Source organism: Melanotaenia boesemani, chromosome 24, assembly GCF_017639745.1.
Source record: "Melanotaenia boesemani isolate fMelBoe1 chromosome 24, fMelBoe1.pri, whole genome shotgun sequence".
Lineage (NCBI taxonomy): Eukaryota > Metazoa > Chordata > Actinopteri > Atheriniformes > Melanotaeniidae > Melanotaenia > Melanotaenia boesemani.
Genome location: NC_055705.1, coordinates 3,148,193 through 3,170,227, shown reverse-complemented (window position 1 = coordinate 3,170,227; position 22,035 = coordinate 3,148,193). Strand labels below are relative to the sequence as shown.

Here is a 22,035-nt window from a genome sequence, read left to right as displayed (position 1 = left end):
GTGTTCTATTGACATCAATGCTGGACTTGGGTTGTCACAAGTATGAATCCTGTCAAGTTTGGTGCAGATCCCACGTATTCCTATGGAGATATAAGCAAACCGTGTTTCATGGCGAGGGCATTTTTCCGTCGGTTGCCACGGTTACACGATTTTTCCTATTAGAAAGATTAGAGGAGCGTTTGGTCCCCAACTTGTCAGGAAGCTTCCCACCAAGTTTGGAGTCAGTTGCACGAATCCCCTCAGACTAGTTTGTTAAATTGTGAGTGAAATCCAAGATGGCGGCCACCCCGTTGCCATGGCAACAGGTGTTCGATTGACTTCTTTGCTGGACTTGGGGTGTGACATGTATGAATACTGTCAAGTTTGGTGCAGTTCCCATTTATTCGTGTGGAGATACGAACAAACCGTGTTTCATGGCGAGAAGGTGTTTTTCCGTCGGTTGCCACGGTAACACACTTTCTGCTATTAGAGACATTTGAGGAGCGTTTGGTCCCCAACTTGTCAGGAAGGTTTCCACCAAGTTTGGAGTCAGTCGCACGAATCCCCTCAGACTAGTTCGTTCAAATACGATGTGTGTAAAGTGCAAAAAATGGCCAAAAAATGGCCGCACACGCCAAGATGACGGGCATGCGGTTGCCATGGCAACAGGTGTTTGATTGACTTTTTTGCTCAGCTTGGTGTCTTAGACGTGTGTGGCGAGTTTCGTGTTCCTACGTCGAAGTAGAGTTCCTGGGCCCCATTCATGTGGTGATTTTTGGTGACTCTAGGTGGCGCTGTTGAGCCAATTTTGCATTGATGTGTATGCGGACCTTATAATATCCGATTTACGCCGGGCGTGAGGTCTGTGCCAAGTTTCACAACTTTTCATGGGTGTTTAGGGGGTCAAATTTGGGGTCGAAGCGCTTAGAAAAAGTATAATAATTAAAGCCGCAAGCGGCATCCATCGGGTCCGAGCGTCCTGGACCCCGCCACCTGATGTTGCCATGACAACAGGTGGTGTAATGCGTTGAGGACCCAACCTGTATGAATCCTGTCAAGTTTGTTGAGGTTCCAATTTATTTCTGTGGAGATATAAGCAAACCGTGTTTCATGGCGAGAAGGCGTTTTCCATCAGTTGCCACGGTGACATGCTTTCTCCTATGAGAAAGATTCGAGGAGTGTTTGGTCCCCAAGTTGTCAGGAAGCTTCCCACCAAGTTTGGAGTCAGTCGCACGAATCCCCTCAGATTAGTTCGTTCAAATGGCAGTGAAATCCAAGATGGCGGCCACCCCGTTTCCATGGCAACAGGTGTTCGATTGACTTCTTTGCTGGACTTGTGGTGTAACATGTATGAATACTGTGAAGTTTGGGGCAGATCACATCTATTTCTATGGAGATATGAGCAACCGTGTTTCATGGCGAGAAGGCTTTATTCCGTCGGTTGCCACGGTAACACGGTTTTTCCTATTAGAAAGATTTGAGGAGCGTTTGCTCTCCAACTTGTCAGGAAGCTTCCCACCAAGTTTGGAGTCGGTCGGACCATTCCCCTCAGACTAGTTCGTTCAAATGGCAATGAGATCCAAGATGGCGGGCACCCCGTTGCCATGGCAACAGGTGTTTGATTGACTTCTTTGCAGGACTTGGGGTGTCACACGTATGAATACTGTGAAGTTTGGTGGAGATCCCATGTATTTCTGTGGAGATATGAGCAAACCGTGTTTCATGGCGAGAAGGCGTTTTTCCGTCTGTTGCCACGGTAACATGCTTTCTGCTATTAGAAAGATTTGAGGAGCGTTTGGTCCCCAACTTGTCAGGAAGCTTCCCACCAAGTTTGGAGTAAATCGCACGAATCCCCTCAGACTAGTTCGTTCAAATACGATGTGTGTAAAGTGGAAAAAATGGCAAAAAAATGGCCGCACACGCCAAGATGGCGGGCACCCCGTTGCCATGGCGACAGGTGTTACATTGAGTTTTTTGGTCAACACGGGGTGGTACACGTGTGTGCCGAGTTTCATCTTCCTACGTTGAAGTAGACTTCCTGGGCCCCATTCATGTGGTGATTTTTGGTGACTGTAGGTGGCGCTGTTGAGCCAATTTTGCATTGAAGTGTATGCGGACCTTATAATATCCGAGTTACGCCGGGCTTGAGGTGTGTGCCAAGTTTCACAACTTTTCATGGGTGTTTAGGGGGTCAAATTTGGCGTCGAAATGCTTAGAAGGAGAAACATTTCAGGAACAATAGGGCCTTGCCATACTTTGTATGGCTCGGACCCTAATAAACATAGCAGAAACAATAGGGCCTTGCCATACTTTGTATGGCTGGGACCCTAATTAAAGCCGCAAGCGGCATCCATCGGGTCCGAGCTGCCTGGACCCCGCCACCCGATGTCGCCATGACAACAGGTGGTTTAATGAGCCAAGGACCCAACGTCTATGAATCCTGTCAAGTTTGGTGCAGTTCCCATGTATTCCTGTGGAGATATGAGCAACCGTGTTTCATGGCGAGAAGGCGTTTTTCCGTCGGTTGCCACGGTTACACGCTTTCTCCTATTAGAAAGATTTGAGGAGCGTTTGGTCCCCAACTTGTCAGGAAGCTTCCCACCAAGTTTGGAGTCAGTCGCACGAATCCCCTCAGACTAGTTCGTTCAAATGGCAATGAAATCCAAGATGGCGGCCACCCCGTTGCCATGGCAACAGGTGTTCGATTGACTTCTGTGCTGGACTTGGGGTGTGACAGGTATGAATACTGTGAACTTTGGTGCAGATCCCAAGTATTGCTATGGAGATATGAGCAAACCGCGTTTCATGGCGAGAAGGCTTTTCCGTCGGTTGCCACGGTTACAGGCTTTTTCCTATTAGAAAGATTTGAGGAGCGTTTGGTCCCCAACTTGTCAGGAAGGTTCCCACCAAGTTTGGAGTCGGTCGCACGAATCCCCTCAGACTAGTTCGTTCAAATGGCAATGAAATCCAAGATGGCGGCCACCCCGTTGCCATGACAACAGGTGTTCGATTGACTTCTTTGCTGGACTTGGGGTGTGACACGTATGAATACTGTCAAGTTTGGTGGAGATCCCATCTATTTCTATGGAGATATGAGCAAACCGTGTTTCATGGCGAGAAGGCGTTTTTCGGTCGGTTGCCACGGTAATACGCTTTCTGCTATTAGAAAGATTTGAGGAGCGTTTGGTCCCCAACTTGTCAGGAAGCTTCCCACCAAGTTTGGAGTGAATCGCACGAATCCCCTCAGACTAGTTCGTTCAAATACGATGTGTGTAAAGTGCAAAAACTGGCAAAAAAATGGCCGTACACGCCAAGATGGCGGTCGCCCCGTTGCCATGGCAACAGATGTTCTATTGAGTTTTTTGGTCGACTCAGGGTGTTACACGTGTGTGCCGAGTTTCGTGTTCCTACGTCGAAGTAGACGTTCGGGACCCCATTCATGTGGTGATTTTTGGTGAGTCTAGGTGGCGCTGTTGAGCCGATTTTGCATTGAAGTCAATGCGGACTTTAGAATATGAAATTTTTCACCGGGCTTGATGTGTGTGCGAAATTTCACAACTTTTCATGGGTGTTTAGGGGGTGATATTTAGGCTCAAAATGCTTAGAAGGAGAAGGAGAACAATAATAAACATTTCAGGAACAACAGGGCCTTGCCATACTTTGTATGGCTCGGACCCTAATAAACATAGCAGAAACAATAGGGCCTTGCCATACTTTGTATGGCTCGGACCCTAATTAAAGCCGCAAGCGGCATCCATCGGGTCCGAGCTGCCTGGACCCCGCCACCCGATGTTGCCATGACAACAGGTGCTGCAATGCGTTAAGGACCCAACCTGTATGAATCCTGTCAAGTTTGGTGCAGATCCCTCGTATTCCTATGGAGATATAAGCAAACCGTGTTTCATGGCGAGGGCGTTTTTCCCTCGGTTGCCACGGTTACAGGCTTTTTCCTATTAGAAAGATTTGAGGAGCGTTTGGTCCCCAACTTGTCAGGAAGCTTTCCACCAGGTTTGGAGTCAGTCGCACGAATCCCCTCAGACTAGTTCGCTCAAATACGATGTGTGTAAAGTGCAAAAAATGGCCACAAAATGGCCGCACACGCCAAGATGGCGGGCACCCCGTAGCCATGGCGACAGGTGTTTGATTGACTTTTTTGTTAGACTTGGTGTGTTACACGTGTGTGCCGAGTTTCGTGTTCCTACGTCGAAGTAGACTTTTGGGACCCCATTCATTTGGGGAATTTATTTTTTTCTAGGTGGCGCTGTTGAGCCAATTTTGTATTGAAGTGTATGCGGACCTTATAATATCCGAGTTACGTGGGGCTTGATGTGTGTGCCAAGTTTCACAACTTTTCATGGGTGTTTAGGGGGTCAAATTGGGCCTCGAAATGCTTAGAAAAATAATAATAATAATTAAAGCCGCAAGCGGCATCCATCGGGTCCGAGCGGCCTGGACCCCGCCACCCGTGTCCTAAGCCTTTTCCTAGCATGGTAGGTAACCTGGTAACATCATAGTTAACATGGTAAAACACCCAGCTGCAAATCTGAAATGTTGATATACTTAGTTAGCATTTTTTCCTAGCATGCTAATTTTCTAGCTAACATGCTATGTTGCCATGACAACAGGTGTTGTAATGCGTTAGGGACCCAACAAGTATGAATACTGTCAAGTTTGGTGCAGTTCCCAAGTATTGCTATGGAGATATGAGCAAACCGTGTTTCATGGCGAGAAGGCTTTTCCGTCGGTTGCCACGGTTACAGGCTTTTTCCTATTAGAAAGATTTGAGGAGCGTTTGGTCCCCAACTTGTCAGGAAGGTCCCCACCAAGTTTGGAGTCGGTCGCACGAATCCCCTCAGACTAGTTCATTCAAATGGCAATGAAATCCAAGATGGCGGCCACCCCGTTGCCATGACAACAGGTGTTCGATTGACTTCTTTGCTGGACTTGGGGTGTGACACGTATGAATACTGTCAAGTTTGGTGGAGATCCCATCTATTTCTATGGAGATATAAGCAAACCGTGTTTCATGGCGAGAAGGCGTTTTTCGGTCGGTTGCCACGGTAACACGCTTTCTGCTATTAGAGAGATTTGAGGAGCGTTTGGTCCCCAACTTGTCAGGAAGCTTCCCACCAAGTTTGGAGTCAATCGCACGAATCCCCTCAGACTAGTTCGTTCAAATACGATGTGTGTAAAGTGCAAAAAATGGCGAAAAAATGGCCGCACACGCCAAGATGGCGGGCACCCCGTTGCCATGGCGACAGGTGTTACATTGAGGTTTTTGGTCAACACGGGGTGGTACACGTGTGTGCCGAGTTTCGTCTTCCTACGTTGAAGTAGACTTCCTGGGCCCCATTCATGTGGTGATTTTTGGTGACTCTAGGTGGCGCTGTTGAGCCAATTTTGCATTGAATAGTATGCGGACCTTATAATATCCGATTTTCGCCGGGCTTGACGTGTGTGCCAAGTTTCACAACTTTTCATGGGTGTTTAGGGGGTCAAATTTGGCGTCGAAATGCTTAGGAGGAGGAGGAGAAGGAGAATAATAAACATAGCAGAAACAATAGGGCCTTGCCATACTTTGTATGGCTCGGACCCTAATTAAAGCCGCAAGCGGCATCCATCGGGTCCGAGCTGCCTGGACCCCGCCACCCGATGTTGCCATGACAACAGGTGCTGCAATGCGTTAAGGACCCAACCTGTATGAATCCTGTCAAGTTTGGTGCAGATCCCTCGTATTCCTATGGAGATATAAGCAAACCGTGTTTCATGGCGAGGGCGTTTTTCCCTCGGTTGCCACGGTTACAGGCTTTTTCCTATTAGAAAGATTTGAGGAGCGTTTGGTCCCCAACTTGTCAGGAAGCTTTCCACCAGGTTTGGAGTCAGTCGCACGAATCCCCTCAGACTAGTTCGCTCAAATACGATGTGTGTAAAGTGCAAAAAATGGCCACAAAATGGCCGCACACGCCAAGATGGCGGGCACCCCGTAGCCATGGCGACAGGTGTTTGATTGACTTTTTTGTTAGACTTGGTGTGTTACACGTGTGTGCCGAGTTTCGTGTTCCTACGTCGAAGTAGACTTTTGGGACCCCATTCATTTGGGGAATTTATTTTTTTCTAGGTGGCGCTGTTGAGCCAATTTTGTATTGAAGTGTATGCGGACCTTATAATATCCGAGTTACGTGGGGCTTGATGTGTGTGCCAAGTTTCACAACTTTTCATGGGTGTTTAGGGGGTCAAATTGGGCCTCGAAATGCTTAGAAAAATAATAATAATTAAAGCCGCAAGCGGCATCCATCGGGTCCGAGCGGCCTGGACCCCGCCACCCGATGTCGCCACGACAACAGGTGGTGTAATGCGTTAGGGACCCAACAAGTCTGAATCCTGTCAAGTTTCGTGCAGTTCCCATTTATTCCTGTGGAGATATGAGCAAACCGTGTTTAATGGCGAGGTCTTTTTCCATCGGTTGCCACGGTAACACGCTTTCTGCTATTAGAAAGATTTGAGGAGCGTTTGGTCCCCAACTTGTCAGGAAGGTCCCCACCGAGTTTGGAGTCGGTCGGACCATTCCCCTCAGACTAGTTCGTTGAAATGGCAGTGAAATCCAAGATGGCGGGCGACCCGTTGCCATGGTAAGAGGTGTTTGATTGACTTCTTTGCTGGATTTGGGGTGTCACACGTATGAATACTGTCAAGTTTGGTGGAGATCCCATCTATTTCTATGGAGATATAAGCAAACCGTGTTTCATGGCGAGAAGGTGTTTTTCTGTCGGTTGCCACGGTAACACGCTTTCTGCTATTAGAAAGATTTGAGGAGCGTTTGGTCCCCAACTTGTCAGGAAGCTTCCCACCAAGTTTGGAGTGAATCGCACGAATCCCCTCAGACTAGTTCGTTCAAATACGATGTGTGTAAAGTGCAAAAAATGGCAAAAAAAATGGCCGTACACGCCAAGATGGCGGGCACCCTGTTGCCATGGCAACAGATGTTCTATTGAGTTTTTTGGTCGACTCAGGGTGTTACACGTGTGTGCCGAGTTTCGTGTTCCTACGTCGAAGTAGACGTTCGGGACCCCATTCATGTGGTGATTTTTGGTGAGTCTAGGTGGCGCTGTTGAGCCGATTTTGCATTGAAGTCAATGCGGACTTTAGAATATGAAATTTTTCACCGGGCTTGATGTGTGTGCCAAATTTCACAACTTTTCATGGGTGTTTAGGGGGTGATATTTAGGCTCAAAATGCTTAGAAGGAGAAGGAGAACAATAATAAACATTTCAGGAACAATAGGGCCTTGCCATACTTTGTATGGCTCGGACCCTAATAATAATTAAAGCCGCAAGCGGCATCCATCGGGTCCGAGCCTCCTGGCCCCCGCCACCCGTGTCATTTACCTTTTTAGCTCAAGCCATAAGAGCGTGACATGACATATGTGTCACATACAGTTTCTGAGACAGTTTGTTTCAATTTATGGAATAAAGTTTGTTCAAAATCCTGTTGAACACAATGTCATACTTGTCTTCTGTTCCCTAATAGATACCCAGAAGCAGAAAACCATATTATATTATTTTTAATATATCATATGGTAATAAATGGTAGATACCATTATTTACATTTTGTTAAAGGGCCAAATCATATTTAAAAATGTGTACTTTTCTTACCATTTTTTCATGGGACAGGCATAGATGCGTTAACTCAGCACGGTGTACCTGTGTGATTGTTTTCAAATAATGTACATGGAGATAGCTGAGTCCTAAAAAGTAGAAAGCCAGCACTTCTCTCCAACCAGAGGGAACCTATTTCCATGGCAACAGGTGTTTTCATGTGTTAAGGACCTAACAAGTATGAATACTGTCAACTTTGGTGCAGATCCCATGTATTTGTTTGGAGATATGAGCTAACCATCACAAATTATTGTGCAGTTAGTGTCATGGACAATTCACTCAGTCATAAGAAGTTGAAAATTAGTGACAAGCTGACACTGCTGATAGAGAAATAATAGACAAACTACTGTATGAAGCCCAAAGACACTAGAAAAATTAAAGTTTAGCTTGAATAGAGAGAAAATGTTAGTGGATGACATTAAATAGATGATGCATAGAAGCTTCCTCAAAACTGTGGATTTAAGGGATGTATATATATATATATATATATATATATATATATATATATATATAGTACAGCCATTGAAGACCCATCTCTTTTGAATACATTCGATGAGTGTTTCAGAACATTTGTGTTGTAAATCAGCTGAAGAAGACCAGATATTAAATAACTATTATGTTTTTTCATTTTAGTTTTTTCCATTATATTTCTGCACTTTTTACAAATTGAGATCATGTGCCTTGTTTTCCAGTAAATGACTGAAACGTGTTTTATTATTATATTCCATTTATAAAGGCAGATTTAAAATAAATATATTGGGTCATTTGAAACCAATTGTTAGTAGTTTAATAATCCATATTTTAATATATATATATAACTATATAACTATACAGCCAGGTCATTTTAATCCATTTTTAGAGTAGAAAATATCAACCAATGTGCTGGGTCCAACACATAACCCATTCCTGCTGATTTAAAATAAAGCAGTGCCGAGTCGATCCATATTTGACCCAGCAGCAGGGTTAAGATTGGGTTATTTTTGAACCCAGCAGTTTTTAGTGTGTGTGTGTATACATGTGTGTACATACATATACACACACCACACATCCTTTAACAGACAATGCCTCAACAGCAGGATTAATGAAAAGACAGCTTGGTCCTGCTGGATATAAGTCATAATATTAGTTAAAAAAAAAAAAAAAAGATGTGATTGTAAAAAAAATATTAATTATTCAGTTATTCTGCTTATGTCAGTGCCTGGTGTTAGTTCATATTTAACAATAGTTTTATGGTTAGAACAATAAACAGGGTTACAGATGTAATTATTATTAAGCTCACATAACAAAAAGTGGATGGTATTAGGTATTATATAGTGATATAATAGTGTTGCCTTCTATACATTAGGATAATAAAATGGCAGTCATCATTCGAAGCATCTACAGACACTTGTCCAAGTTGAGGACCTGAAAGTGGGGTAAAATGAATTCTAAAATATTACACTGCCGCAGATCACGTGACTACCTGCAGTCACCACAGCAACCTAAAAAATATTTCCTTATATTGTATGTTATTATTTATTTTTTGTTTATCCATTTTTTGCTGAGTTTTGTTTAATCAGCCTGTTTGTTGTTTTTCTTGCACTGTTAAGACCTTCACACCGCAATGCATTGTGGTATAATTCTTCCCGGTCTTGTGTTGACAAGGATCATAACTCTGATTGGATGACGTTCGGATTTTTGAAAGATGCACTTTTCGTCGGACATTTTGTGTGTCTGTGAACGAGCCTCGGTCTTTTCAGCTCAGCTTCTGATCAGACAATACGTCTAGTTCACAGCAGACTGAAAAACTTTTGCACTCTTGTGGATTTATCCAGCAAACTTCGAACTTTTCGATCCAGGACACCTTCTTCAGCTTCTCGGACGTGTTTGTGGCTTTGCTTGGTAAGTTTAAGATTTTTATTAATGGAAAAGAAACTTTTTTCTACACCGTGTTAGCTTACAGCAGGTCGAAGTGGATTAATGTGACGTGTAACCTGTTAAATACTCTGCATTAAAATGATAGTTTATCACTATTATTATTATTTAAAGTGAACTAAAATAATAATGTCTTAACACTACTGTCCAAAGCAATCGAATATTTAGTAAAATAAATCCCCAGGATATATATTTAGGAGAAGCAAGCTAGGTTAGCTGGTGTTTTTTTTTTTTTTTTTTTTTTTTTTTTTTTTTTTAGGATCATGTTTCTGCTTGCTTTGTTTATTGCGGTGTGTTTCTCATTTAAGCTCCTTATTTGCTAAACATTGAACATTTATCACGTTTTTACTGTGATAATGGGGTGATTCCCTCTGCTAAAAGTCTTTATCATGAAAGTTATTACACTTAGATTAGTGAGGTGTGACATACAAGTTCGTGGTTCGATCATTCTGTGTTACAAGCATTACTTAGTGGCAATATAATTTAATTATGAATTTGCCACTTCTGATTTATGGAGGACGTAAAGTGACACAATTGAATTAATTAAATATATCATTCAATAATTACTTAAATGTGTCATTATATAATTAAAATGATAATGACATACATAAATGTGTTATTAAATAATGAAAATGATTATTAAACACATAAATGTGTTATTAAATGTATCTTTAATTAATTAAAATACAAATGAATATATGTAAAAACATATAATTATTTATGAAATAATTATAAATGTTTTTCAAATTGATCTTTTTATTGTATAAATTAACTTTTTAAATTTAAAATTATATGAATTAATCTATTCTCTCTTTTTTTTTTAAACAATTTATCACTTCTTATGAAAATGCATATATTGCATCACCCTACTGGTCTTCCATAGGATTCAGCCTTGAATCATTCTTGGGACACTTATCAATCTGGCGAGCTGTGGCAGCAACCTGGGTTACACACAAACGCAAGCAGCAACGAAATAAATAACATTAATATAATCTATTATGCTTTGTTTCTACATCAATGCAGTTTCATCCATTCTTGCATCTCCATGTATCGTAGAAACAATAGGTTCAACACTCCTACTGTTCTTGTTTTGACATCTTTTGCAATTCACATGTCTGTTGTGTTTTGAGAGGGGTATGGCTTGATGATAGAACATGCCTGGGTCTCCGTTTGTGATTGGTTAGCAGGAAGTAATAACTGTAGTTTTAAGCTACATGATGGACTGTGAAGATGCACAACCCTATTGCGCAATAGCATAAAATGGCCAGACCAATCCTTAAAATATGTTTTTAAATGTTTTGATAATTATCAATATCTATCATTTATATATATACATATATATATATATATATATATATATAGTCTAACTTATTTTGTCTCTGTTTTCCAGTACTTGTGTAAGATTGTTTGTGTGAGTGGGTGTGTTGCTCTCTGCTGGGTGTGTGTTTGTGTGTGCGCGCCAGGGTGCGTGTGTGTGTGGGTTGTTTTTTTTTCTAGAGATGCCGAGGAAGAAGAACTTCAGGATTTCGCAGGCAGCGAGGAGGAGTGCTGCGGACAGACGGACCCTTGACGTTTCTCCTCAGGTTCCCATGGACCGCTGTGCACGTATGTATCCAAGCATTTTTAATTGGTTGTGATTCAGTGATTGACAATCAAGTGTGCACATATTCTGTGATTGTACTGATCTGTTTTTTTCTGTATGTCTGTAGCGCATGGCACTGGGCACCGGCACAAGGTGAGGAGGTGGGAGGTGTCGGTGCTCACCGGGCGGCAGCACAAGTTGGTTCTTCCGCCGGAGTCCCACGGCAAAAAGGTAATGCTGTGTTTGAAATATACTAACGTAATGAAAACCCAAGTGAACAATACACGGTGCTAAAAATACCAACATGTTTTCATTCAGGTGGTTTTTGCTATTGGTGACTCCCATCTTCGAAGCCTTGCAGGTATGTACTTATATTTTTATGTTCAATAAAGTATTAATGTACTGTATTAATGTATTTTATAAAATGTTACACAGACAAACAAATACAGTAGAAACTTTCTTTGTCTTTTAGATGGCATCGTGCGGTTGCCTGAGGGTCGTCTGGCGTGGGGGTTCATGTCAACGCCGGGGGCAAGCGCCACCGAGTTGAGAACTGAGGTGCTTCATGCTGAGGTGCCTCAGGATCCCGACTTGGTGTGCGTCTTGGCTCCGAGCAATGACTTGACCGCCAAGCACACCATCGGTCGTGCGGCTGCAGACTTCGAGCGGTACCTAGCCACCGTCTGCAGTCGCTGGCCGAAGGTGTGTGTGCTGGACTTTCCTCCGAGGTTGACCGTTGAGGACTCCCTGCAAGAGCTCTACCGCCAGGAGTTCCACCGTGTGGCAGCCCGCATGGGTACGTGAAAATATGTGCCTGCGCTGTTGCATGTTTATCACAGATTACATCAGAAATATGGCTGTAGTTTATCTTCAGTGTAGTGGTATATAGATGTATAAATTCTGTTGTTTTACAAGCATAAAGAGCTCTGCTATGTGTTTTTGTTTAAGCTGTGAAGTACTTCCACATCGCGGACCACTTCCCCCGGCAGTGTCTCAACCTGTGGAGTCGCGATGGTGTAAGTAGATCATTTGTCTTGTCATGGTTTGATGCCTTCGTGTTCATGTCAGAGGCTGAGGTGGAATCCAGGACCTTCTGATCTTGAGATGATAGACTATCTGAATAGAGCTGTGTGTATCTAGTGAGAGATTTTGTGGAAAAAGATACATTTCATGAATGTCGTCCTTGTAGGTCCACCTGAGTGATGACGTCGGCATGGAGATCTTCGCCCAGCTGCTGTGGACGGTTGCTTACACGGTTGTCCTTTTAATTTTAAACAGTTAAATCGTCTTATGAAATATATGCAAGTGTTCACTTGATGTAATTTTGGCTGCTGACCAAGTGTGGAAAAGGCATATTGTTAATGATTATGTCTTTATTTTTTGATTGAAGCAACTGGAGACCGTGCCGCCAGCCCCGCCGGTGTCTCGTCCATCCCCACCTTCTCGCTTCACTCCCCGTGTGGTTGTGAAGGGAGAGGTGAGGGTGCGTCGCAGCCCTGGGCCCGAGGAGTGGACTGTCGTTGGTCCGAGCGGCAAGGTAATAATATGGCATGAAATGTCACAGCTGTCAGACTCACATTTGATTGATTTTTCACAGACCAAAATCCCCTTTGTTTATTTTGTCTATATATTCTTTCTCTTTCAGTCCTCTGGAGGATGCAGTGCAGTTCAGCGGGAGGTTCGTATGATATTTGTATAGAAAAACATGAAGTGTAATATTTGCTGGAAGTTAAATGGTTAAAGCAGGAAAAGTCAACGTTTGTGTATATCTGTTTCTGTATTTCTAGCCGGCTGGCATCCCCCTGAATCCTGTGCTGTTCAGCAGTGAGATGTTGGAGGAGATGGAGAAGGTTTCTCCATCAAATCTGACATCTCCTGCTGACTTCGCTGGTGTTTCACCGCCAAAGGTAAATTGCATCCAGACAAACATGTGTTTAGAGGTTATCATAAAATGTTTTATTCTGAAAGTCTAAATGATTAACGATAGACTTCTATAACGCTAAATGTGTTCTGTGTCCATATCATTTTGGACAGACGCTGCGTGTGAAACACCACTCCAAGAGGACTCGAAGGGTAAGTAGATTTTGGAAATAAATGTTTGTATTTATTATTTTTCCTGTGTTTGTGAAGTGAAATAAACTTTGTTTTTGTTTCTTTTCTATTTGAGGCCGCATCCAGCCGAGGGATTTCTTCTGACTCCAAGGCCGCTCTGGAGTCGAAGAAGGTAAGAAATGTAATTGTGCTTAAGATTTGTGTATTTTTATGTGCGTGTGTGTGTATATGTGTATATATATGTATACATGTATCATATATATATGTATGTATCATCTCTGAAGATGTGTCTTTGCAATTTCTGTCTTGAGGTCGGGGCAACGTCCAGGCATCCGGTCCCTTCTGGCCGCACTGACGAGACGACGGTGAGTACCGTTTACATTAACAATATCTGTAAAGTATATATTATTTGTAAATTAAGGAAAAAACACATTTTTGATGTATTTAGGGCAGGGGTGGCCAAAGTCGGTCCTCAAGAGCCACAATCCTGCAGGTTTTACATACATCCCTGCACCAACACACCTGACTCAAATTAAATGAATCCTACAGCCTATAAGGATCTGCACAATGACTCATTAGTTTAAGTCAGGTGTGTCGGTGCAGGGATGCATGTAAAACCGGTCTCGAGGACAGACGTTGGGCACCCCTGATTTAGGGGTTTTGCTAAATTGTTTTAAAGTATCAATTTTGCACATACTCAGCATGACAGAAAACAAATGTCAGTGCACAGACAGCAGTTTATTACACATGACAGTGATTAGAGCCCATTGCATGTTGATATCCTTTATGGTTAGGTTGAGACAACACAGAGCCCGGGTGTGTTGTCTTCTACTGATGAAGATGAGGCAACTACTGCGAAGGTAAGTGAGGTGAGTATGGGTAATGTTGATGTTGTTAGGGGTTCAGTTCACCAGGGGCACAGTCGGTTTAGGAATCCGGGAGTTCAGTGTATGGCGATAGGGTTGGTTAGTTTGGCCAGACATATGGTGTCTAGTGTGTTCAATTGGAAGACAGAAGATTTAGATTTAGCTCTGTGGTTAGGAGATCAGCTCTATACGCATCTGAAGGACCATGGTCTAATTCCTCCAGGAGAAGACTTTTTGATGATCCCAGAGTTGCCGAAAGAGCACGTTTTATACTGGCAGAACTTTAAGTTTTCGTTCCCTGAGACTGTCAGTGGTGATGTCACTGTGACTGAAGGAGAGTTCATTGAGTGTGGAGCATTTGTGACTCTAGAACATGGGCTGGAAAGGATGTTATCTCAGTACCAGACATGTCTTTTGACCTTGTGTTCAAATACATGTGCTGTAATTTCTGCTAGTGGTAGGTTTGCTGTTGTTGATTCTCATTCACGCAGTGCTACTGGCATGGTGGATGTTAATGGTACCAGTGTAGTGTTGTACTTTGGTTCCATTAGGGAAGTGTTTGATCACTTTAGTTGTTTGGCAGCGATGTTTGGTGGTGAAAGCAAGCCTTTTGAAATAAATGGTGTTGATGTGAGTAGGGAGTGTGAATCTGATGATGGCAATAAGCAACGTGTAAAACGTCAGCTGTCAGCAGATTGTGATGAAGTTGGCCTTTCCAGCCCATCTAAACATACGCCAAAGAAAGGCCGTATTAATGTTTCGATGGTTGTTTCAGATGAAGAGTTTGCTGTTGAGGAACAGGTTTTGGTAAGTCGGCAGGTTAGTTCAGATGTGGAAGTGGTCAGTGAAGGACATGAAAAGCTTATGTTTAACCCTCTCTGTGAAAATACTTGTCAAAGATTGTGTACCAAATTAAATATAGAGTGTGAAAGTGTAAATAGCGCTGCGTCTAGTCGTGTCGGCGAATTAGGCGTTCCGTGCCAAAATAGAGACATAGTTGCTGATGGTAGCTGCTATTTTAGGGCCGTTTCTCAGGCAGTGAGTGGCACACAAAAGCATCACATTAAAATTAGGAGAGCGGTTGTTAAATATTTAATGAAAAATGATTTGAAATATAAAAGTAGTTTGAGAGAAGGTTATTCCTCTGTGGCAGATTACGTAGACAAATCAAAAATGCGTTATGTTAGCAGCTGGGCGACAGAATTAGAAATACAAGCCACAGCAGATTTGTTGGGTATTAATGTCTTTACATTTATTGGTGGTCGTTGGCTAAAGTATGGATGCAGCAGCAGTTGTGTGTCAGAAAAATCAATTTATTTAGAAAACTGCCTTGGTAATCATTATGAAACTGTAGTTTGCGTTAAAGAACCCAAACTAGAAACTTGTTATGGATACTGTAAAGTAAATCTTTCAGAAGCGTGTCGTACTAGATTGTCAGGCAAAGATTTAATTAGAGATGCTTCATCTGAAAGTGACACGTCAGTTTGCAAAAAGGACATAGAGCGCGGTGTATATATTTCTAAATATAATAAAGTAATGAGAAGAACCCAAATTAGGAATATGAATAAAATAAAGTATGCACTAGATGCGCGTCACCGTGAAAATGTGAAAGACCGAAAAAAAATAAGATATGCCCTAGATGCGCGTCACCGTGAAAATGTGAAAGACCGAAAAAAAATAAGATATGCCCTAGATGCGCGTCACCGTGAAAATATGAAAGACCGAAGAAAAGTAAGATATGTACTAGATGCGCGTCACTGTGAAAATGTGAAAGACCGAAAAAAAATAAGATATGCAAAAGATGCGCGTCATCGTGAAAATCAGAAAGACCGAAGCAAAATAAGATATGCAAAAGATGCGCGTCACCGTGAAAATCAGAAAGACCGAAGCAAAATAAGATATGCAAAAGATGCGCGTCACCGTGAAAATCAGAAAGACCGAAGCAAAATAAGATATGCAAAAGATTCGCGTCACAGAGAAATAGTTAAAAGAGTTGTAAAATCAAAGAGGCAAGAAATTAAAGATAAAGACAAAACACAGAATATTGAGTTTTTCACTGAGAGGTTTTTAAACAAAGTTGAACATGGTCCTGAGTATATCTGTTGTGTGTGTTTCAGGCTGTTGTTTCCACATCAGGTGTTGAGCTGTAGAAAGGATGCTTATAACAAGACTGCGGCCATAGCTTCTTTGGCAGATAGGTGTATTAGAACTGAGTATTTACATAAATGTAGGGAGGATTGTGTTCAGCCGTGTCAGATTATGGCTTCAAGTAGAGGGCATCTTTGGATTTGTTACACTTGTCATCATAAAATTTCACATGAGCAAATGCCTGCTGAAAGTGTAACAAATCATTTGGTAGTAGATCCAGTTCCCCCAGAATTGGCTTGTTTGAATAGGTTAGAACAACATTTGATTGCTTTAAATATTCCGTTTATGAAAATGCTTGCATTACCTAAAGGTGGCCAAAATGGAGTTCATGGACCAGTAACCTGCGTTCCATCGAATGTAGTTCAAACATCTAAAATGTTGCCCCGATCAAATATGGAGGGGTCTTTATTGGCAGTAAAATTAAAACGTAAGTTAACTTATAAAGGCCATTATCAGTATGAGTTTGTGGATACAATGCATATTAGGCAAGCTTTACGGTTTTTAAAGCAATCAAATAAGTTTTATAAAGACATAGATTTTAATGAGGAATGGGTTAATGAGTTGTGTGTCTTAGAGCAACCTGAGGATGAAGAGAAGGACAATGCAGAAGTAGTTGAGAGTACTGGGGATGATGTTGAGGATGATGAGTTGCTGCATGATCGACAGCAACATTGCATGTTTTCAGATACGTGTCTAATGCCTGTAGATATTGGTCAGGAAGTTCTAGATCAGTATTTTGATAGTATAGTTAATGTTGCACCAGCTGAGGGTAATAATCCAGTTAAGTTGTTGACAGATCGAGAAAATGAAGCAAGGTGTTTCCCAGTGTTGTTTCCTCGAGGTCGTAATATGTACCATGAAAGCCGTGTCTATAATTTGTCGTTGTGCCGTTATTTTAATAACCGAATTTTACATGCGGATAGAAGGTTTGCTCAGAATGTAGAGTATATTTTCTTTGCTCAGTACATGTCTGAGGTAGAGCAGGTTGTTTCCAAAGTAAGTATAGCATTAAGAAAAGGTAAAGGAGGTGAGGTGAGCGTAGAAAAGGAGGAGTCCTTGAAGCAGTTGTTGGATGTAGATGACGGTTTCAGATTTCTTAAGCCGATTAGAGGGACTCCAGCATTTTGGCAGGGAGTACAGAAAGACCTGATGGCTTGTGTTCGGCAACTTGGGATTCCCACATGGTTTTGTTCATTCTCTTCCGCGGATCTGAGATGGCAAAACCTTCTTAAAACAATTTTAAAACAGGAAGGTCGAACACAGACATTCGAAGAGTTAGAGTGGACTGATAGATGCGATCTGTTGCGTCGTAATCCTGTCACTGCCGCCAGAATGTTTGATTTCCGCTGGCACTGTTTTCTGAAGGAGGTCCTTATGTCTTCTTCAAATCCCATAGGAAAAATTATTGATTACTTTTATCGGGTGGAGTTTCAGTGTCGCGGGAGTCCTCATGTGCACTGTCTTTTCTGGATTGAAAATGCGCCTAAAATTAATACTAACAAAGACGAAGAAGTGGTAGCTTTTATTGATAAGTATGTAACATGTGAGCTACCAGCACAGGATGAGACCTTATTGGAGATGGTCACATCTGTGCAGCAACATTCAAAGAGGCATTCAAAAAGTTGTAAGAAAGGTGGCACTGAGTGTCGCTTTAATTTTCCCAGACCAGTGTCAGCTAGGACATTTCTTGTTAATGTTCATTTGAAACCAGATTGTGATAAATGTAAGAATAGGTTCGATGAAAAATACGAAGGAAAACAGTGCACATGTGGAAATCAGTACTACTACAATCTGCTAAAGGTTGATAAGGATTTGGCAGTACGCACTCTGGAGTCAGTGAAAAAGGCGTTAAAAGATGAGAACAAGACGTTTAATAGTTTAGATGAGTTGTTTCATAGTTTAAATATCAATCAGCAAATATTTGAAATATGTTACAAACGTCTAAATATGAATAAAACCCAAATTGTATATAAAAGAGACATTAACGAAGCATGGATTAATCCATATAACAAGTCTCTATTGAAATGCTGGAATGCAAATTTAGATATTCAATTTGTGACAGACGCGTACGCCGTTATAGTTTATATTATTTCATACATTAGCAAATCAGAAAAAGAGGTAGGATTGTTGCTTAGTAAAGCTCATAAAGAAGCAACAAAAGATGACAACGTCAGTGCAAAAGAGGCACTGAAACAAATTGGCAGCGTTTATCTAAACAGTCGCGACGTGTCTGCTCAAGAAGCAGTTTATAGATTAACGGGAATGCATTTGAAGGAGAATTCGCGTAAAGTAGAGTTTATACCAACAGGGGACAAAATAGTTAAAATGAGTAAACCAATTAGTGTTATCCAAGAATGTGGGCTAACAGGAGATGATGTGTGGATGGTTAGTATAGTAGACCGTTATAGAAGTAGGCCTAATAATAGCACTTTTAATGACATGTGCATAGCAACGTTTGTGTCAGAATATCGTCTTTTAAACCGAAATGAAAAATCAAAGAATGCGATTCAATTGCAAAGGGGATTAGGATTAATTCTTAAAAGAACACGAACAAAACCCGCTGTAGTTCGTTATGCGCGCTTTTCAAAAACAAAAAACCCCGAATTATATTTTAAAAGCCAGTTACAGTTGTTTTTGCCATACCGCGTAGAAGATGACTTAAAAGCTGCTGATTGCGAAACATTTGAACAATTTTATGAAAATGGTTCCGTGATCTTTAGTGATGGATCAGAACACACGGTTAAATCTGTCGTCGATACGAATAGGAACAAATTTGAGGTAGAAGATTCAGAAGAATTAGAAGAGTTGCAAAAGAAACTTGAAAATGAGGGTGGCCCTGAAGTTGCCTGGGGAAATCTGTGCCCCGAAAAAGAATTAGAGCGTTTAGAGTGTCAAGAAGAAATTAGAGAAAAAGAACAGACACCTGCGGAAGATGCAGAAGAAATAGGTCGGCAACCCGTAGACAACATTCCAGATTTGGCTGTTAGGAATGATCAGGTGTGTCAATTAGAAAAGAATAATAATGTAATTAGTAGGCGTGAGGGCTTAGAATTAATTAGATCTCTAAATGAGAAGCAGCTGTCAGTCTTCTATAAGATCCGTAACTGGTGTTTGGATAAAGTCAATGGTAGAAACCCAGAACCCCTCCATGTGTTTATATCTGGAGGAGCTGGAGTTGGAAAGAGCTACCTAGTTAAAGCGATTCAATACGAGGCCACAAGGTTATTGTCACCAAGTTGTCAGAATCCAGATAACATTTGTGTTTTATTAACGGCTCCGACCGGAATAGCTGCTTATAATTTAAAGGCAGCGACTATCCACAGTACATTTGGCATTGGCAAAGACGTGAGCCTACCTTACACACCTCTGAGTGAGGAAAAGCTCAATTCTTTGCGTGTTAAATATAGTGATTTGCAGATAGTCATAATTGATGAAATCTCCATGGTCAATCATAATCTATTGGCTTATGTCCATGGCAGGTTAAGACAAATCAAACAAACTGGTGACTATAACCCTTTCGGTAATGTTAGCATAATCGCGGTCGGAGATTTTTATCAGTTGCCCCCAGTAAAGGGGAAAGCGTTGTATGTACAAGACGTACAAATGAACTTGTGGTCTAGTTTATTTGAGCTTGTTGAGTTAAAAACAATCGTTAGGCAAAAAGATGAAGAGTTTGCGCGAATATTAAATAGAATGCGAACGCATAGAAAAGGTACGCCAATGTTAGCTGACGATATAAACGTCTTAAAACAGTGTGAAACAGGTGAAGAGAGCACAGCCTTACACATCTTTGCTACAAATTCCCAGGTTGATGAATATAATGAGGAACAGTTAATGAGCACATGTCCTGACCACATAGTTATAACTGCACAGGACTTTGGTTATAATAAAAAAACTGGTAAATTAGAGTTAAAGCCAGATCATCATATTAGGGCCAAGAAAACAGCTTTACAAAGAGAGCTGTTATTGGGTAAAAATGCTCGAGTGATGTTGTCTCAAAACATCGATGTAAATGACGGTTTAGTAAATGGTGTATGTGGCACAGTGATATACATAGAAGAGCCTGAAAAAAATACGTTTCCTCTCAAAGTATATGTAAAATTTGATGATGATAAGGTAGGCATAAAGACGAGGAAACAAACCATTTATCCATCAGCAGAGTTAAAGGGTTCAGTACCAATTGAACCTCAGGAAGAGAGAGCCAATAAAAAAGGCATGAGACGACAGTTTCCTTTAAAGTTAGCTTGGGCCTGTACTGTACACAAAGTACAGGGCCTTACAGTAGATAGTGCTGTTGTCTCTTTAGCTAAGGTCTTTGCACCAGGACAGGCATATGTGGCATTAAGTAGAGTTAGAAGCCTGTCTGGTTTAATTATTCAGGACTTTAAAGAGAAGGCTGTTTATTGTAATGCCAACATTGAACAGGCGATTGCTAATATGCCACCATTTATAACTGAAAGCCACACAGTAGTAAAAGAGGGTTTTAGAGTATTTCTAATGAATGTTCAAAGTTTAAATCGCCATGTCTCAGATTTGGCCCACTGTGCACAGCATTTGCAGCCTAACTGTATTGCTGTGACAGAGACATGGATACCTGCTGATGTTAGCTTAGATTCTGTAGAAATCACTGGTTATAGGTTTAGTAATGCCCCACGTAGTTTAGCCTATCATAGCGATAATCCAGTGTTAATTTCCCTTAAAGGCCAACAACATGGTGGCGTTGGCATGTACTGTGACAGTAATGCAGAATTTGAAAGTGTCACAGTTGCAGGTTTAAACATTGAGTGTTTAGCTGTAAAATGTGTCACATACAACATTTTAATAGCAGCCATTTACAGGCCACCATCCTATCCTGTGTCTCTCTTTTTCAGGCATTTTGAGGAATTGTTAAATGTGTTAGAGTCACAAAGTGGAACCATTGTTGTTTTGGGTGATTTCAATGAGGACATTTTGAAGTCCTCAACAATTTGTCAGAAAATGACAGACAGAGGATATGAGCAACATGTGTCGACAGCCACTACAGAGAAAGGCACCTTAATTGATCATGTTTACGTCAAAAATAGTAATTATAGAGTAGAAGCGCTAGTGGTGCCTACATATTTTAGTGATCATGAGGTTATTATATGTTCTTTTAAGTAAGACAGCCCAAATGCTTAAAACTTAATTTTACATTTTTTTAAATAAATTTAATCAAAATGTATTAAATGTGCTGTTCTTCATCTGAGTTCCCTGTTTTGAATAATTAGTATGTAGTCAGTAAATTTTGTCCCCTGTTGATATCCTTTACACCTCTACAACGTGTGCTTCCTGTCCAGAGAATGTACTGAAAATGTCGGAATAGTGAGTAGATTTGTTGTTGGTTGTTGTATTAAGAAGAAATAGTTAAAGAGGCTTGAAAAGTTGTTAAATCTAGTGACCAAATGGCAAAGTAGGTAATACAGGTTTTGTAGCTCATGCCCTCAGTGTGGATAATTAGTTATATGTTGTTTTAGGATTGTGCCTCTTGTTGTGTGGGTTTTATTTAATGATATAATTTTAGTTGTATGTAACTGCTGTGTTTAAAGTTAATTACAGGGATAATGAAGTGACGCCGGCTAAGGTACGTATAAGTAAATGTAACTACTCACTATCCTACACACAGTTAGTTTATTCACACACACTCTTTCACTCTTCAGAAAGTCTTTGTTATTTAAAAAAATTAATCTCAGGTTTTTTGTTTCTATCTGGCTGGTTTATATGTATTATAGTGTGGGTCTGTTCTATTTATTTTGCAGTTTTTAGATTTTAGCAGTTTTTTTCACTTGACAGAAGCCAATGATGAACAGTTAAGCTGAGCTCT

The 22,035-nt window shown here is 41.3% G+C and overlaps 2 protein-coding genes across 6 annotated transcripts in view; both read left to right on the top strand.

Moving 5' to 3' along the window:
- The window catches only part of LOC121635284 (zinc finger protein 665-like), a 645,425-nt gene that overhangs the window by 372,735 nt on the left and 250,655 nt on the right, over positions 1 to 22,035 (top strand). The window lies entirely within an intron of this gene.
- LOC121635250 overlaps positions 10,950 to 22,035 on the top strand; it is a 32,731-nt gene continuing 21,645 nt past the window's right edge. Inside the window, exons 1-14 of one of the 5 annotated variants that reach the window (XM_041978359.1) lie at positions 10,956 to 11,153; positions 11,258 to 11,361; positions 11,449 to 11,491; positions 11,603 to 11,926; positions 12,079 to 12,146; positions 12,320 to 12,385; positions 12,521 to 12,667; positions 12,776 to 12,808; positions 12,918 to 13,037; positions 13,165 to 13,203; positions 13,298 to 13,354; positions 13,494 to 13,547; positions 13,977 to 15,622; positions 15,839 to 21,441. In XM_041978359.1, coding sequence (XP_041834293.1) covers positions 11,048 to 11,153; positions 11,258 to 11,361; positions 11,449 to 11,491; positions 11,603 to 11,926; positions 12,079 to 12,146; positions 12,320 to 12,385; positions 12,521 to 12,667; positions 12,776 to 12,808; positions 12,918 to 13,037; positions 13,165 to 13,203; positions 13,298 to 13,354; positions 13,494 to 13,547; positions 13,977 to 15,622; positions 15,839 to 21,335 — 8,304 coding nt within the window. In that variant the 5' untranslated portion in view covers positions 10,956 to 11,047 and the 3' untranslated portion in view covers positions 21,336 to 21,441. Of the gene's footprint in view, positions 11,154 to 11,257; positions 11,362 to 11,448; positions 11,492 to 11,602; positions 11,927 to 12,078; positions 12,147 to 12,319; positions 12,386 to 12,520; positions 12,668 to 12,775; positions 12,809 to 12,917; positions 13,038 to 13,164; positions 13,204 to 13,297; positions 13,355 to 13,493; positions 13,548 to 13,976; positions 21,796 to 22,035 lie in introns of all 5 variants that reach the window. The other 4 variants (XM_041978356.1, XM_041978357.1, XM_041978358.1 and 1 more) reach the window with 4 other exon arrangements.